Raw genomic sequence first — 18,729 nt, forward strand, 5'->3', positions numbered from 1 at the left:
TTAAATTCAATATGAAATTCTCTTTAATTCCATAGTATTTGGGGGTTATTTGAAAACCATGAACCACAAAGCTCAACTTTGAAAGGCTTCTGTATGAAAGACAGGTTTACAGACTATGGAGTGATGGAAAGAAAGAAAGCTTAGAGAAATCAGAAAGGCTTACTCCATCCAAATGATCATTCTTTTAGATTCCCCCTGCTTCAGAGTTCCAAAGTTAGTCATTCTTGATATTTCCAATCCTCCTTTGTCTCTCATTAAGTCTTCATAAGGCTCATCCAGATTGACTCCATTAGAGTGAGATTTTCTGTAAAAATAATTTTAGCTAGCAATTTTGAAACATAAATAGACTCAGCAAATACCTTTGATTCAGCACAAGTTTAAGAATCACTATACCAAAGCACAGTCACAGTATTTAGGAAGAAGCAGTTGAGAGGATTCACTTTTTCTCAGCTACTTATACTTCCAAGATGATTAGATTACATTTACTAATTTAAGCAGCACATTGAAAACAACAAGTCTTTTGTCAGCAGCACAAAACTTTGGATACAAGACTAAAATGATTAAGAAGCTAGCTAATCTTTGCTGAAGAGCTGAATCAAATGGTGACTGAAGCTGTTATGGATGTCTTTGGGAGCTGAACCAAGATGCAACAAAGAGTAGCTCCTTAGTAAGAGTCTTGATTAGCACTGGAGCTTAAAAGATAAAATGTCTAGATTGGAAGTGTTTCAATATGTACCCCAAGAACTTATGTCTTCTGCTTACTGCTACAATCTGAAAGCAGCAAACTGAAAAAAAAATTAAAAAAGCTGAAAAACAAAGAGCACCCTTAAAAACTACTATCACACATACAACTGATAAAAAATGCCTATGAAACCAAAGTCCTGTGCTCTTCCCTGTCTGAGACCGTGACCCAAGCTCTAACCTCTCAGTGTCAGCTACCTGTAGAAACCATTTAAAAAATTGTTTCTATTCTACAATTAAGAAACTATTCAGTCAGATACTTTCTGGCATGAAAATAACTTGGAAATATTTTAATAATCTCACCAATATTTACACACCCTAAGTATTCCTAAATTACCTAATATAATGAAGTAGAAGAGGACTGCAGCTGTTCTTTATTAGGAACATCAATTTACTAGCAAAGCCCACTAGATGTCTCCCACTGCAGCTTAAGATGCCTCAATTTTTTGATATGGTAGGAAATACACTAAAACTGAAAAATTAACCCTAAGGTCTACTTTTGTAACTTGGCTACAGTAATAATTTTCTGTATAAAATCCATCATTAAAAATAGGTCCATCTGAAAAATAAGTGAACAAATTGTACTGTTGTGCAAAGCGTTATAAACACTTCAAGCTTCAACTAGGTACAATTTAAATCTATTATATCCATTATCTCCTGTGAAAAGAGCTTATTCCATTCTTCATAGTTCCTTTGAAGACATATGTGCCACCCTTAGCTATGTTTCCTAGAGATTGAACAAGGCAATTTCTCCCAAAGACTGTTTGAGGGGTATCAGAATTTTCTTTTTGTTCTCCTTTGGACTTTCCAATTGGTCAACAGCTTAATTTTGGCCTGTAGAATCAGAGTTGGTAGCTCTACCAAGGCCTTGTTAGCACTGAGAATGACAGATTTTACAGGCAATAGCCCTATTTATATACATTTGGGCAGTATTTGTCTTTCTCACAGGACAAACTCACAAGTCAAACTCCGGATCATTGCTGCAGAACAACTATGACTAGCTGTTGCCCATTCTACATTTATGTAGTTGATTATTTCACAAAATTTTGCTTCTTCTCCATACTGAACATCATCTACTTTTTCCAACCTTTTCTTCAATCTGTCTAGAGCCTCCTCACATCACATATGCCATCTAAAGCGCTAGTTTGTGCTAGTGAATGGTTTTCAAACAGTAAAATCCTCATTAGAAGACCACAGACTAGAGGAAACACAAAGTAAGAGCATGAGCTTGGCATTTTTATAACAAAAGCATGTTAAATTCCTTCCTTCCCTAGCAATATCCCTGAGCTCAGCTGCTACTAGTTTTGCTTCTCCAGTAAGAACAGATGTCCCCACCTTCTGTAAAGGAAGAAAAAGTAAGGGCCAAATCATAACATGCTCTGATCTTTACAATGATCTATCATGCCTTCTAGTCAACTAGTGAAGAATTCACAGTATTTCTTGCTTAATAGAAGCATCAAAATTTAAGCTGCATAATTACTATTTATCTCCAGTGGTTATTAAGTGGAAAGAGAATGAAAGAATGAATATTACCCGTTCTGGCTGACTGGCACCAAGCAGAGAGCTCTCCAAATATAACACGACTGATTGCTCTCCACCACAATCGTGTTCACTAGATCATGTCTACAAGGTGAATAGCCATCAGGAAGTCTCAATGAATCCAAAGTGAAAAATATACTGTCATCTACTGTACCGCTTCTTCCACAGATGCTGGAAATGCGAACCTGTAACAGTTTGTTATTCAGTGTTACTTGATATTACCTGTTTAAGCTAATAGGCACACTACTATTGCATTGTTTTTTCCTGCAACAATCAATCTAGCATTAACAAGAGCTGCATTCTGAAGTTTCAGTTATTCATGGGAGGTAAACATACAGCTCTAACCTAGAAACACGGTGCTTGTCTTCCGATTTAAAAATGTAAAGAAACACAAGTACTTCAGATAAGCATTAGGTTTTACTTAAATGCATACCGCAATATGTACATTTTACTTAATTATGATACCTGTCTTGTGACTTACCAACTTATCTAATTTATACTTCAATACTAGCAGTCACAAGAGAAGAATTTTTTTTTCCTGTGCTTGACATGCAAATATTATTCAAGATATACAGTTAAGGCAAATACAATAAACCACAAACCTAATATATGTATTCTGAGAGGGAACAAATATTTTCATTAAAATAAAAGAAAAAGGGGGGGGGGGCGGTGACAACAGTTGTTCTTAAGCCAAAACACTTGGATAAATTAAACATAATAAATTCCAGCCATTACTTCTGTAAAAAAGTTTGAAAATCCACACATTATCATTACAACCCATGTAACTAAAACAACAGTAAGCATCCAAATCAAAAACTGATAGCCAGTAAATAAGTTAGTTACTCTTCCTGTTCTAAACAAAATGTGTATGCTATTTCAAAAAGCTTTGTTATTTTGAAAATAATCCTACAAATGGATGAGTTGATGTTTTATCATTTAATTAAAGTTGTATTATAGACGACCTACCTATACTAGCAACTTAAAAATCACCTTCAAAACCCCACTTCACACAAGATTCCTCTTGCCAAAAACAATGTGCAGAACATTTACCTTGTCTACTCGCTTATATCTCAAAGGTTTTACAGCAACCGCTTCACTGTTCCATGTTGTCGAGTTAATAAAATATTTCGCTTCCACCCAGTCACCTTCACAAGGTGTGAAACCTGTGTAAAACAGAACATTTCTTAAGTTTAATTGCTACTGATAAGATTCGCATTATTCCCATACAGAACTAGTTTAACTTGAATACAATACCCAGACAGAACAATGCATTATTCACATCCACCGAGTTCAAGCTTATCATCGCAGTTCTTTCCCCAGTAAGTTATAACTAACTACCTAAGAGATGCTAGTGGGAAAATACACCTATGCTTACACGACCGCATGCAAGTTATGCTCAGGGCGCGTGAACAGGTAGCTTTCTTCACCCGAATCACTATGTTTGTTTCACTACATACACTTTATTAGAGCTTATTTGGGATGTGGATTAAAGTTTATGAGAAGATATTTCTATTGTATGTATAATTAAGGAAGACCAAACAAGAAAGCCCCTACACACCTTCACAGACATCTTCCATTGCAAAAAAAGTATTCTCATTAATATAGCCACCATCCTTAGAGAGAGAGGTAATATTGCCAATTAATACTTTCATATTTAGTTCAGAAGCACCACAAGTAGCACTGGAGTCTTCCCATGTATTCTGGATGGCGTTTACCTATTAATACAAAAAACCAACATTTAAACTGCTGATACTTAGAATTATACATTAAACATATATTCCTACAATAAATATCAGAATTTCCACATGAAATGTGGAAGTTAATTTCAACTGCTTATGGAAGTCAAGCTCCTTATTAGACAATTCTGTACTCACTGTGGCTGTTCATTTTTGTACACAAAAAACATAACTAGTGAACAGTAAGTAATTTCTCTTCTAAGAAGTCTACTGTATGCTGAAACACTGACAACTCCTCTAATTACATATTCATTTGTCAAATCTTTCTCATGCTCCCCTTGCTTCAGGTCTACTTAAGAAGTGTCTTAATTTTGATAAGAGGACCCCTCCCAGCAATCTGATTGTACACAAGTGGAACTAGAACATCACTATTTCCAAAAGCCAAAAAAATGTTTTCAAGATGCTTTTTATAAACACTATATGTATTTCAGACTGCCCTTCTGTCTCAGCACCTCAAATGTAAGTTAACTTGCTTGAAGAGCCCACTGCAGAACACAAGCTACAAACTATCAATGTATACAAACTATTTCCCCCCCCGCCCCAGCTAATGCTGGGGCAAGGATACAGCATCTCAGCTCTTAATTACTAGAATTCCTAGAACTGTGCGTTCTCTTCCTTGCTCCCAAAGGGCCATGGGTCATAGGTTCAGGAGTCTTCACTCTGCAGTTCAAATACTTGTTCTTCAGAGATTCCTTGCTCTCTACAAGGAATGTCAAGGCCAGTAACAACGTCAATGCACTGGACAGAAACACTTGTTACCATTAAGCAAGAACTGCTGACTTCAGATGGTATGTAGAGAAACTACATTGTGCAATAAAGCAGGAGAAAAAGAGAGACGAAATTCTTTACTGAGGCTTATGAGGATAAGGATCTAGCAACGCATGAAGAATGTGTGCAAGGTATCTCTGCAGTGATCAAGTACAATGAATGAAATGCCCGTGGACAACTTTTTCTATCAACTGTAGTGTCAGATCATGAAACAAACAGCTTATTTCAGAAAGACAAGTGTTTAAAAAGTCACAAACAGAGTAAAGAAAGTGAGTGGAAAACTAGAATAAATCAGATAAGGGAGTAACTAGTAACCGTAACTGGACAGAAAACAAAACAAAAAAAAACCAAAACAGTTAGCTCTAGTGTTTTCACTTCCACATGAAGATTAGAAACTCTGAATAAAAAGTACTTTCTTGATGTATAATGTGAAAAAAGTAATATACTGACAAAAGACTATACAGTGCCATTTTTCTCTTACAGATCAGCATTCATGCACAGATGGAAAACAGTCCTCCTACAGCCACACTTTTCATAAATATTAAGAAGACTTTTACACTTGTTAAATGCTATTAGTACCTTTGTGTGGCACTTCTTCGAGGCACAATTTTCACAAAGAACGCAAAAGTTACAAAGCAAAAAGAAACAGTTTGAACCTTAACTGATTTGTCTCGATCACATGGATCCCATGCCAGATGCCAAGGCATCATCACAAAATAAAAACCAGTGAGGGAAACTACCAGAACTAGCCTGTGAGTTGGCTTCTCTTACAATTGAGACTTCCTTAGCAAAGGAACTGGTAACAAATTCCACATGAAAGTACTTGTTGAGAATTTACACAGTGTTTATGCAGGGAGACTCATCTTTGGCTAGGACAAGGACACCTATGTACCTGGTGGCATATATAGCCATTATGGAGCTAACAGCAGGACTGGTGATCTTATCCCAGCGCACTCCATTGCGGTGACTGTTCACTTTTAACACTATACTGTTTACACAACTGAAATGTAACCCCAACAACAGATGTACTAATCTAGACTAGACTAATGGCAAGTCTAAATCCATTTATTTCAGAAAGCTTACAAAATAAACTATGACACTGAAAGCCAGTTAAGGGAAGTGGTTATCCCTCTTTATTCAGCACTTTTAAGATGACATCTATGATACTGAGTGTAGTTTTGGCCTCCCCAGTACAAGAAAGACATCAATTAACTGTACAAGTTCAGTGTAGGGTCACTTTGGTGGCTGGGTGCTGGAGAAGTTAGGCTGGGATGAGAAGCTGACAGAGATGGGCTTGTCCAGCCTGGCTTCAGCAGCCCCCAACTACCTAAGGAGAGGTGATCAGGAACACAGAGCCTTCATTGTGGGCATAAACTGAAACAAGAACACTTCAGGCTGGATATAATGAAAAACTTTTTCACCACGAGGACAGTCAGCATTGGAAGAAGTTGCCCAGAGAGGCTGTGCAGTCTCTCTCCATCCTTGCAGGTTTTCATGACCTGACTGGATAAAGCCCTGAGTAACCTCGAACTGACCACAAGCTGACCCTGCTTTGAGCAGGAGGTTGGACTAGAGAGCTCCTGAAGTCTGGTCCAATCTGAATTATGCTATGATCCCAATTTCTCTATGATTCTGTTGAACACAATGAATATTACCATTTAAGATAGTAATAAATAGCTTACATCTACCTGTACTCTAGAGTTTGCACACATTGCAGTTAAACTGTATTTTTTAGTCAAAATTGTTATATTGCATTAGAAGAACTATTATTACATGGTATTCCTTTCAATGACATGAAAACTCACTGTAAAAAAAAAAATAGAAAAAATGAAGAAACCCCTATATTTTGCTCCAGTGTGACAACTATATCTTCACATTCACCAAGAAAACCTGAGAATATCAAACTTTCTTATAAGCAATTTGTATGGCTTAGAATAGGCCATAGGATAGCATCTGAATAAGCAATTACACTGTTCAACAGAGGAGTAGTAAATTTACCTTTTATCTAATTTTTTTCCTCTGCCTAGGGGACTGAAAAGAGACTTACTTCCTTCCCTCTGCCCAAAAGAAGACTATGATTGAAATGCTGTTGGCTGTTCTCAGCAAACTCTCAGGGCATCTCAAGTTTGTGCCACTACATAGAAAGTAATTTCAGATTTATCACAGAGTGAGTTTAGTTTTTATCCAAGTACGTATAACAGACCCTTTGGAGACGGAAGACTAGTGCTGTTCCTCTGAAATCAGATATTTTACATCAGTAACACAGACAAAATCTTGGGACCCAAAGTGGGAACCCCAGACTCTGTACGCAGGAAGCCCATTATAATCACGGCTATTCTTGCTCAGCAGTAACTTTGATGCACTCTCGCCCTGGCACTCCCATCTTTGGAAAGAGCAGTTATACAATTTTCCTTTTTATTTGCAAGAGCTCAGAGATTACTGCATACATTGAAGAAATAAGCTTTGCTTATTGAACCAAGATTGCCCTTGGACTTTGACTTTCTATAGAGTCACTCAGCTTTTGGCACAAGCTTGACTTTAAGCTACTCACCCAGTTAAAAACTACATTGCCAGAAAAGATCTTCTGAGATGCCTGTAGGATTTATGACTCGTCACAAACAGGAACATGACAAATCATTATGTTCATCTCAAACTTTTGAAAAGGCCATTATCTAGCACATACAGAAACAAACCCCATAATTGCTAAACAATCCTAGTTGTTCTGGAGATCCTTATGCAGTTTCTCAGTTACCAGGTTTATGTATTTTAGAATGATGACAATATTTCAATAGTATTGTCAAAGCTGTCAGTCAGAAGAACAACAAGGAAGGAGAAAGAAGATTTAAACTAATTTATTTTTTGGCTGTGTGTGTGAGTACTATTTTATCAACCAGCACTGAAATTGCGTGCTGGACTTCCAATATTTAGTTTTCATGTAAGGAAAAGAAAAAAAAAAAAAGAAAAAAAAAAAAGAGAGAGAGAGAGGAGATCGAAGGTTATCTTACAAAACACTAGGTTTTTAATAGCACTACAGCTGGTAATATTTTAGAAATAAGACTTATGTTTCACTTTTCCTCTACGTTTAATTTCAGATCATAGAATAAAACCCTCCCCCCACTAATATTCTTTCTTCAGTTTTATTTTATAAATAAAACTGCTTTGGTTTCAAAATTAAATGGATTTGTTAAGAAAAACTCCCCTCAAAATTTTGCACGTAACTGGAATTCATTTTATGACTTAGTGTTGGTCTCTTACATAGTTCTAATCTTTAATATGAAACATCTTATTTACTTTAGCCTTCAGAAATTGTTCTCGTTGCTATTTTGAGTTAAAGGACAGAAGAGAGAAAAATGGAAGTGTGCAACATTTTAAATATTCTTGAAATAAAGAATTAAGAAACAGATGCCTAACAAACCCAGATTAAAAAAAACCACCCCGTTGATTATTAACCATGAACATTTCAGAAATAGTTTTCATGATATCCTCAGTTACTACCAAACCAGCAACAGAGCTTGAAAAGAGTCCGAACAAGTAATTCTACTGCAATTCCTCAGTTGATTACAGATTTCACGAATATATAAAAATACACCTAAACCCCCAAACGTTCCACAGAGTAAAACACAAATCAAGTTAGCCTTCTAGTATTTTTATTTTCTGTCTACTCCACATTTTTAATCAACTTCATTTTATCAGACACAGTACAGTTACTGCCAATTCAACCATTGGAGGAAAAAAGTTTCTCAGAGGTCTGCATTTATTTTAAGCTCAAGTACAGCCTCTAGGGAGAAGTTTATCATATGCAAGTCATTATTTCAGCCAGAAAACCTGTCTTACCTATTAGTAAATCTCATGGACTACTACCATGTTCAGATTAAAAGCATATTTATTATTGACGAATAATGATTACAAAACAGGCTTTCAGCAGGCATCCAGCATGTTTCAATTGGTTTCCTATTTATAGGTTAATTAGATAAAGATCTTTCCCTAAGATTAACAGCTAAAGTGGCTGATGAAGTTAGAGTTTTGAATGCTAGAGAGATTTTTAAATTCAAGGCAAAAAAGGTAAGAAGTATAATAAAGTAACTTTCTAGACTAACACCTGTACTAACACGTGTTTTACAGGAGGCAACTGTTTCTCACGGCAAAGACAAACCTTCACTTCCCCTTCATCCACACAGTTATACTAAAAGGAAGAGCATTCCAGTGAATGGAACTGTATTGTACTAAACCTCTCACGTGGCCACTCACAAAGCATGGTATCAGGTCTTTCTTTACGGAGACTCTACTGGCCTTAAGTGCAGCTCTTCAAAACCTAAGTATCATCAACAGGCAGTGTTAAAATTTTTATATACTTCCAGTTACAGATGTGTATGTGACCTTTATGTACATACAACACATGCCCTCCACAATACGCATCCTTTTCTCAATTTTAATTAGATGTTTTACGCAGCAATGACACTCTAGCAATTACATATCCTGTACATCACAGATACATTGTAGAAGCCTCACATACGTGACCCCCTGAATTTCCAAGCGTTCGGTAGTTTGAGTTAGCCTGACCTTCAGACAGCTCAAAAATTAAAACAGATGGGTCAGTTCCTCAAATGTTGAGGGAGATAGGGAGCAAGAAAGAGAGTACACCATACAATCTTGCTTTCCATAGGCATGCCAATGCCTCTGCTGATATTCAGACCCTTACTTAAAAGCCATGAAACTCTTTTCCAAAAAAGTGCACAGAAAAATCCAGTATCGCTTCAACTGCTCAAGTTTATCATCAAGAGAAGACCCATATTTGACAGAAGAGAAACATAAATAAGGACTAATCCCATCGTGACAGATGGAAGTATTTTGAAAGGTATGTTTCTACTTACCATTAGTATGAACAGTTTCAGGATTGGTCAACAGACTAATTCTGAAAAGCGTACAGTACATTACCACAAACACACTAGCAGTTTCAGTTATGAACTGTAATTTACTCTATTAATATATGCCACTTGGTACCAACAGAATTACCAAACATGTCAAAATAGTATAAACTCGCTTCCATATGACAGCTGGTTATGTCTGGACACTGATGGCAACTGACCAAAATGTCTCTGAAGTACCAAAATAAGGATGGTGCACGAAAGGCAGGCATGAGGAATCAGGAACGCTATATGCTAATCAATGTAGGATTCTGGCCTTCTTTCCCCAATTTATGTATCATTTGCTAATTTAACACAGTAATAACAAATTCTTCAATCTGGTAATTTACATTTTTATTAAACCTGCATATCAGAACTTTACTAATAAGATTACTAGATACATTAGAATACTTTGGCTAATTATTACCTTCTTATTATCTGAAACACGATCCCTGAAGCCACTATGTTGTCTGATTACATTCTTTATAGATGGGAACGATGCTTAATTATAAAACACCCATTTACTAGAAAGCTCAAGTTAACTTTTTAACCTAGTTACCCTGTGATTTGCTCTATACAAGCAGCTTAAGCTTTCGCTCAGACTTTTGGTCAGGGTGTGTTTATTAGATGAAGTACACTAATCTAGAGCTGTACTTAAAGTATAATGCAGTTAAGCCAAGCAGATACAAGCCAAGAAGGTGGATTCTGTACTACATGGTTATCAACTGCTTCAGCACTGCTGTAATTCTTTGAAGCACCAGTGATATTTACGTAATACCTAAATGGAGAAGGGCCACTTGGCTCAGCTTCTCAGCCAGATTATCAGAGACACCTAAGAGCGGAGCCTATACAATTAAAAAAATTACAGCAGTTTAAAGTTGCAACAATGTAAACCTACTTCAAGCTTAGTTATACAAATGAAGTGTTAAGCAAGAAAGGTACTGAAATCTCCATTTTTATAACTCTCCATTACATTAAGTTGCTGATGCTTTACAACAGTAAGTTTTGAAATTTAGGTTTTTATTCAATTCTGTGCAAAAAGAGTAAACTCGCAGCCCCTGTTTTTATTTTCTTCATATAACAATATTTCCATTCATATAACAGTAACATAAAATTGACTTTGAAGCTCAAAAGAAGTTAATACACAGAGATTATAACTAGGTATGATTAAACAAATTCTGATGCAATTATCTCAACCAATGGTTTCATATTCACTACATCTAGACTTATATTCAGAGAATCAGTATCAAAGGAACAACATTTTAAAGGAGCTGGAATAAAATAATAATAATAAAACCCAAACAACTTATCCCCACTAGGTGAAGGGCTGGCAATTTCTCCTATTTTGTAGAATTTGGGAGGTGAAAATAATAGTAACTTCCAAAAGAAAGTCTCAAAGAATTTACAGAGAAAGTGAGACCACTATTTATCTTCATCTCTTACCCTGATGGCCTTCAGGCCACCCGATGTTTTATCCTCTTCAACAGTGGCAGTAACTTCCTGTCCAACAGACAGCAGCATATTTTTTGTCACAGCATCCTTTGTGAAGATTATCATGTCATCTATCATCCCATAATCATGGCAAAATCTTGTCACTATTCCTTGTACAGTTTTTAATTCTTTATCATCTGCATTCAGAGGAAAAGGGTTGACATAAAGACAAATTACTTGTTTAGAAAAACATGCAACAAGTAATGAAGCTACAAAAAGTGTGCTGTTCCTTCTATCAAAAAGTCATTCTCTTGTTGTTACATCCCACTCCCAGTAAAGAGGGAGGGTAAGTGACTTCAGATTCGTAAATTCTCAATGGTGCAGACTAAGGTGAGATAAATCTCAAGGTCCATATAGAAACATTTATTAGCTTACCAAAATGGTTAGTATAGGTCTTAACAAGTCCACGATAACTGGTTAGGTATATAACAAATTATGGCAAGTGGTGAGGTATGCATTGAGTTACTTAACAGCAGGTATAGGACAACTTATGTCAAGCAGTACTTAAGGTCGTACTTAAGGTCATTACTTAACAACTTTAACCGTTACTTAACAATTCTAAGAGAAAAGAGAAACTGAGGGATAGAGAAAGGAAAAGACAGAGAAAAAGACAGAGATAAAGAGATCACCAGTCCTGGTTCCAGCGTCTTTTTCAGGGAATCTTCCCAGGCACTGTCTTCTTCTATTGTTTCTTCTTTGTTTCCCCTAGGGGCACTTATTTTCCCCTTTTATGTTTGCTGAATCAGCATGGTCCACCCCCCTTGCTGAGGACAGCCTTGTCTCAGGTTTCTCCCTTCTCCCAGGTGACGTGTAGCATGATTTGGGTGGAGAGACGAGTGCCATAGTCATAGATGTTTAGCATGATCTCTACAATCTTCATTAGCATATGCAGGGCTGTGCGCTTTCATATGCGTTTTGTGGATAATGAAGCAGAGGTCACTCATCGGACACAATGGCCTTGAGAACTGAGAACTAGCAAGCTCACCACACGAGTGGCAGAACTGTCCTGTCTTCACAAGACAGTTCTCCCACACTTCCAGGCGCCAGAAGTGTTAGCCTTATCAGTTCTTTGAAGGCCAGGCCTGCATTATTGATTTCCTTGCGAGTGTTTGAGGCATTCCATTGAAGGCTTGAAGGGCCTTCTGCCCCTTGTCAGGGAATTTACAGTCCGTCCCTTCTCTGCATGGGATTGTTAGGACCCAAGTTAGGGTCCAGGTCCAGATTGTTAGGACCTGGCACTTGGCCTCGTTGAATCTCATACCATTGGCCTCGGCCCATCGATCCAGCCTGTTCAGGTCCCTCTGAAGAGCCTTCCTAGCCTCAAGCAGATCAACACTCCCACCCAACTCGGTGTCAACTGCAAACTTACTGAGGGTGCACTTGATGCCCTCGTCCAGGTCGCTGATAAAGTTATTAAACAGAACCGGCCCCAGGACTGAGCCCCGGGGAACGCCACTTGTGACCAGCCACCAGCTGGATTTAACTCCATTCACCACCACTCTTTGGGCCTGTCCTTCCAGACCGTTTTTTACCCAGTGAAGCATATGCCCATCCAAGCCATGGGAAGTTTCTCCAGCAGAATGCTGTGGGAAACAGTGTGAAAGGCTTTACTAAAGTCCACATAGACAACATCTGCAGCCTTTCCCTCATCCACTAAGCAGGTCACCTTGTCATAAAGGGAAATCAGGTTTGTCAAGCAGAACCTGACTTTCATAAACCCATGAGTGGGCCTGATCACCTGGTCAGGCAATGATGCACTGAAGATGATGCCACATGATGCCACTGAAGATGATCTACTCCATAACTCTCCCCTGCATCGAAGTCAGACTGACAGGCCTGTAGTCCCTTGGGGATCCTCCTTCCAGCCCTTCTTAGAATCACAGAATACCAGTTGGAAGGGACCTCAAAGATCATCTGATCCAACCACATTTGCTAACCTCCAGTCAACTGGGACCTCCCCAGTTAGCCAGGACTGCTGAGAAATGATGGAAAGTGGCTTGGTAAGCGCTTCCGCCAGCTCCCTCAGAACCCTCTGGTGGATCCCATCCAGCCCTGTAGACTTGTGTGTGTCTAAGTGGCGTAGCAGGTCACTAACCATTTCCCCTTGGATTATGGGGGCTTCGCTCTGCTCCCTGTCTTACAGCTCAGGGGGCTGGGGACCCAGAGAACAACTGGTCTCACTATTAAAGACTGAGACAAAGAAGGCATTAAGTACCTCAGCCTTTTCCTCATCCTTCATCACATTTTCCCCTGAATCCAATAAAGGATGGAGATTCTTCTTAGCCCTCCTTTTGTTGTTAATATATTTATAGAAACATTTTTATTGTCTTATACAGAAGTAGCCAGATTAAGTTCTAGCTGTGCTTTTGCCCTTTAATTTTCTCTTTGCATAACCTCACAACATCCTTGCAGTCCTCCTGAGTTGCCTGTCCCTTCTTCCAGAGGTCATAAACTTTTTTTTCTTTCCCTGAGTTCCAGCCAAAGCTCTCTGTTCAGCCAGGCCAGGATTACCTCATCTCAGGTGCAGAACCTGCACTTGAAGAAAAATATATATATTCAAATACCTTGAAAAATTTGAAATAAAGAAATACCTGCAGGCTAAACAGCTTCTCCCAAAAACGCTGGGCCAACAACTGTTTTCATGATTTTCCATAGCAAAAGAAAGTTCTCAGTATTGTTTGCATGTGGAACCCAAGACTTTTAAGATTTCTATACTGAAAAAGCAGTAAAACTAAACAAGCTATAGAAATTGATTCTTCACATTTGTTTATATTACATTTAATACAGTTTTGAACTGAGATGGGGTGCTGTTTCTCTAGAGACCTATGAGTTTCAAGTCTTTTGTATTAGAAGTAGTATCTACTTACATATCACACCAACTTTCATTCAACAGCAGTGCACTACACCTTCAGGCTTAAAGCTGGACTGAAGTATGATAGTTTAGATTTCTAACATATTATTAGCTAGTCACAAGCAAAACTATTAATACAGTAAGTAATCTTTTTTGTTTTCTGCATTCATAAACACAAAAAAGCACTTCTTGCTACATTGAACACTATTACTAAAAGCATTTTAAATGTACACCATTTTGGAGCCTCAAAACATCAAAGCTACACTATCATCTCCATTCTACAGCCCAAGGAAGATGAATAAGGTTTATTTATTAAGACAGTAGTACAAGAGAACAGCCAAAACATCCCTCACCCACCACCACAACACTCCTCTCAGACCTCACTCCATGCTCTAAGCAGCAACAATAACCTGTCCTAGCAAAAAGGTACTGCTAGGAACACTCCCACGTGCTCAGTAGTCAAAAAAAAGCTGCCTTCTTTTCCTGATTTCCTTTCTTAAGGAAGCAGGTCTTCACTCAGCCCCACTCACATCGGGGACAAGACCCCCAATGCCCTCAGGGCTCTGAAGCCGCACATAAGTCCTGCCTCTGGCACCACACACCCATAACGGGGACAGGAGCTCCTACCTGAGGCCTCCCACCTCTCATCTTCTCCTTCCTTGTCACCTGCGCGTCTCCAAAAGTAGGAAAGCACCTTGGCGAAGAGACCGAGCATGACCGAGCACCCACCGCCCCACAGCACACACCTCCCTACCAACCACCGCCACAGCACCCCCTCCGCCGGCCGCGCCTCAAGCCCGCCACGACGCCGCCGGCCAATCAGGCTGCTCGCTCCTGGTCACGTGGAAAAGGCCGCCCCGCGTGCCTGGGGGGCGGCCGGCTGAGCTGAGGTGCCGGCTGTGCCCTCTCCCCACCCCCAACCCGCCCCAGGTGTGAGGAGGCCGCGTTCCTGCCCGACCCACCGTGAGGGGGCGGCCCTCTGAAGCGCCTCTGCCCCCCACTGTGAGGGGACGATGTCTGTGGAGCCGGGGAGGGGCGGGGTGTCGTTACCGATGCTTCCCTGGCTCCTCTGCAGAGGCGGCACAGGGCCCTCTCCTGGTAGGGCCGAGTGGCGGAGATGAGAGGACCTCCTTCAGTAGGGTTTCAGGGCGGGAGGGGTTGGGGAGACTTAAAGATGGTGTTCTGTGTGGCTACCACAAAAAGCTTGAAGCAAAGGGGTGCGGGCAGCCTGTTGGTGGCCGGTGATGCTGTCTGGAATGGCAGTCCTGCTGTACGATGGGTTTTCTGGGTTTCTGTAAGCGAGGAGGCCTAGGCAGGCAAAGCCCACAGGCAGGCTGCCATCTCACTGGGGCTGAGGGCTCTCAGTGCTCTCGTGTGGCACTGGGAAGAAGTCAGGCATGGAGTCTCTCCAATGTGGTAAAGTGGAGTACACAGGAGAGTATGCATGTGCAAATGGCATACTGTTGAGTTGCTATAATGTCAGTAGCAGCCAGTTTCAAAATGACAGAATAAGCACTAGAACACTGTAAACTTGTTTTACAGAAAAAATAGTATTTTTGTCTTCATATCAATGTAGGAGCTGCTGTGGCTGTAGAGGAAATGAGATTTTACTGACTGTTGCGTATCATTAACACTTGATATTTTTACCATTTCTCTTTGTGCAATGCACTGTAGGTGTCTTTAAATTTTGTTTATCAAATAGTGTTTCGCAAAGCATAGTTTTTGAGTTGATGAGCTCAGCATCTCAGTAATTTCAATGGGAACTGCAGCATAAGACTGCTACAGGAGACAGTTTCAGGAAGAAGGCCAGAGCTGTGTATACTTTTATGTGAAACTACTTTATGGCTGTTGCAGAAAGGCAGTGTAGTCTGTGATGAGATTCTGAGACTAGACTAGCGGTTGTCTTTGGCAACCTTTTATTTTCTACTAGTATGGTTATCTCAGCATTATTTAGGCAAAGAATGGCTAGGAGTGCATTGCAGATTGTTTCATGCTTTTATAAAGTTCTATACAGTTCATAGACCAGAAGAAATTCTGGTTGTCAGTAATTACACACAGGTTCCAGTGTCTTGCTCTGAAGTAACTGAGGTGATGCTATTGTGAGGAGAAATAGCAGTGATCTTTTTAGAAAAGTTCTAGGGGAGGGACAGCCTCTGCTTTTAGATACACTGATTTAAAACATTTTAACTACCATTTTTTTCACTAAGATTTTTGTGGAGTGCAAGCAGAGGAGTGTTGGTTCGCAAAACCATGACAGGTGAAGAAATTGTTTTTCTGGAGGAGGGGAGTAGTTACACATGCATAAATTCCTGCATGAAGATCCTGTAGTTAGTAACACCTTTCCCAGGCTGTGCTTCTCAGGAATCTTATTGCAAGAAAATGGCCAAGGCAGAAAATACCAGTATTCAGTCTGGATGTCCTTTAAAATGCTAACATGATGTGTTTGTGACATCCATAAAACTAGAAGTATTTTATGTTTTAATAGCATACAATGGATAGTGTATCAATGGATAGGGATCAAACCTTTTTAAGCTCTTCAGATGATGATTCATGTGAAAGACTAAATCCAAATAAGTTTATATTATACTAGGGGAGCAAGTCATCCTTTTGAAGCTATTTGGCCTACATTTTGTTCTTGGTTCAGTACATGCCCCAAGACATGAGCTGGGAAAGAAGGGTTGAGAAATCAGCTCCAGAGAAGCAAAATACTTCAAAGAGCTGATTTATTTAAAAGAGCTGAAAATATTGAACAAGGAATACAGGTAATGAGCTAAAATAGTGTAATTATATATTGTGTGAAAAAATGCATAGATAGCATAGCTCGTAAAAACTCATCAAAAAAGGAAGGGTTGGTGAGCCATGGTAAAAGTATATTTCACCAGAGCTTCAGGTGCTGTATGCTTTTGTGTTTGGATTTGGTAACGTGGGTATGAGCCTGGGTTCAGTGCTAGGAAAACTGTTCCAGGACAGAATGCTTTTTTATTCATTACTGATACAAAAGTAGGACTATGACAAGTTTATGTACCGTTTCATCATATTGTCCCTTGGCAGATCAGTCATAATTGTCAATCTGGTTTTTGTCTTTTGTGGTTACCGTGGGGGATGCTCGCATGGCACAGCCCTGGGAAGTGATGTAGTATCTGCTATAGCTGCTTCAGGCAATCTGAACTTGTTCAGTGGTCATTTCAGTGGTGGAAGTAAGTAGTTCTTTGTAGTCTCTGACGATTTTATTTGATTTTCTTTCCTTGACATGTTTTGGCCTAACTTAGGATAAAAACACGTAATTTGTAAATCCTTTTCAGAAGCCCGTAATCTTCTGTTGGCATTCTTATGTTTCCTACAGTCTTTGTGTAGATTTCCTATGCACCCGTTAGAGGTGGGCGGAATCTCTGTATAGCACCTGCACCTTACCTAGTGTTATAAGGTCTTGGCCTGTGACTTGGGCTCTGGCTACCAGATCTTGCTTTGTGGTTGTGTATACGCAAAAATGACCCAAGACTTTTTATGGAATCAGGAGCATGAAATTAAGGGAATGTAAAATAAGGGCCCCAGAAAATTTTTAGAGTAGAAACTGAGCTGTGAAGTTTAAGTGTATTTTGTTAACACTGATGCTAAATGCAGAGGGTACAGTAATTGTGTGGTGAACATCTGTGCAAAAAGGAAAATGGCAAATACTAAGAAATGGACAGGGAAGGGGGCAGAAGGAATTTCACCATAACCAGAGCAAACACTGTAGTGCCATGCTTGAGAGAGGTGGGTTTCAGGTACAATATTGGCTGCAACACTTGGAATTGTGAACAAAAGTTTGTAGGGTTTGAGCCCTGCTCTGTTCAGTGATGCAGGAATTTTAAAATTGTTTTTATTCAAAGAGATTATATCAAGTAAATACCTGAATATCTCACCAATTTTGTGGAAAAAAATAAGTTGATCTCCCTAAATTGGTCAAACAGGATAAAATATGATCCTGTCTTGTATCTATACTAATTTATGTTAGAACAAACCAGTAAAGTAAGTATTACCCATTTTCCATTAAACCGTAGTCTTTTAAATGTTACAGGTAATGTAAATATTTGCATGGTATTTCTTCCCTGAACCCAGGAAAAGAAGGGCTTAGTTACTTAAGACAGTTTTGATTGGCTAAAGAGTCTCTTTTTTACCCTTTTTCTAACACAGTTTACAGCTGTGTCTAGCACTGTGTATGGTGTATTAATTTCCATGTTTCAATCTATTAAAACAACTGTAACATTTTAATATTCTTTCAGTATTGGCTGACATTATGAGAAGAGTGAAATCGACAGTCTGTACGAATTGAGAAGTAGTGCTGTTCTAAAGTTTTTCTAGCACACTTTAAAGGTGATGCCCTTCAGAATACTGAAGATCTAATTGTGTCTTGGTTACAACAGTGTTTAAAGTTTATACAAAAGACCCTGTCATTGCTGCAGCTGTCAAGGTGCCAACATCTTCAAGATAAAAGCATTCTTTTCTTTTTTTTTCATTGCCTAATAAGCAGGAGGACTGAATCCAATGTACGCTGGCCATTGCATGTCATTGCTGCCTGCTAGATTTAAAATTTGTTGTTTAGTCATCACGGTGTTCTGTAAGTATGAATGTCAGCACGACTGAAGTGTGCAGGGTTTATCTGAACACTCTAGAAAACTAGGGTTAGTAGAAAAAGATAAAGAAGAGTTCTACAGTGAAG

General features: G+C 39.1%; 1 protein-coding gene across 1 annotated transcript in view; it reads right to left on the bottom strand.

The window, feature by feature from the left end:
- Positions 1 to 11,272, bottom strand: part of MOV10L1 (Mov10 like RNA helicase 1) — a 34,117-nt gene extending 22,845 nt beyond the window's left edge. The window contains exons 1-5 of the mRNA XM_063326654.1: positions 11,132 to 11,272; positions 3,839 to 3,995; positions 3,331 to 3,443; positions 2,275 to 2,465; positions 164 to 304 (exon numbers count right to left, since the gene is read on the bottom strand). Of these exons, the coding sequence (XP_063182724.1) occupies positions 164 to 304; positions 2,275 to 2,465; positions 3,331 to 3,443; positions 3,839 to 3,995; positions 11,132 to 11,257 (728 nt within the window). The 5' untranslated portion in view covers positions 11,258 to 11,272. The remainder of the gene's footprint in view (positions 1 to 163; positions 305 to 2,274; positions 2,466 to 3,330; positions 3,444 to 3,838; positions 3,996 to 11,131) is intronic.
- Positions 11,273 to 18,729: the final 7,457 nt, after the last annotated feature.

Source organism: Chroicocephalus ridibundus, chromosome 1 (assembly GCF_963924245.1).
Source record: "Chroicocephalus ridibundus chromosome 1, bChrRid1.1, whole genome shotgun sequence".
In the NCBI taxonomy this organism is placed as follows: domain Eukaryota; kingdom Metazoa; phylum Chordata; class Aves; order Charadriiformes; family Laridae; genus Chroicocephalus; species Chroicocephalus ridibundus.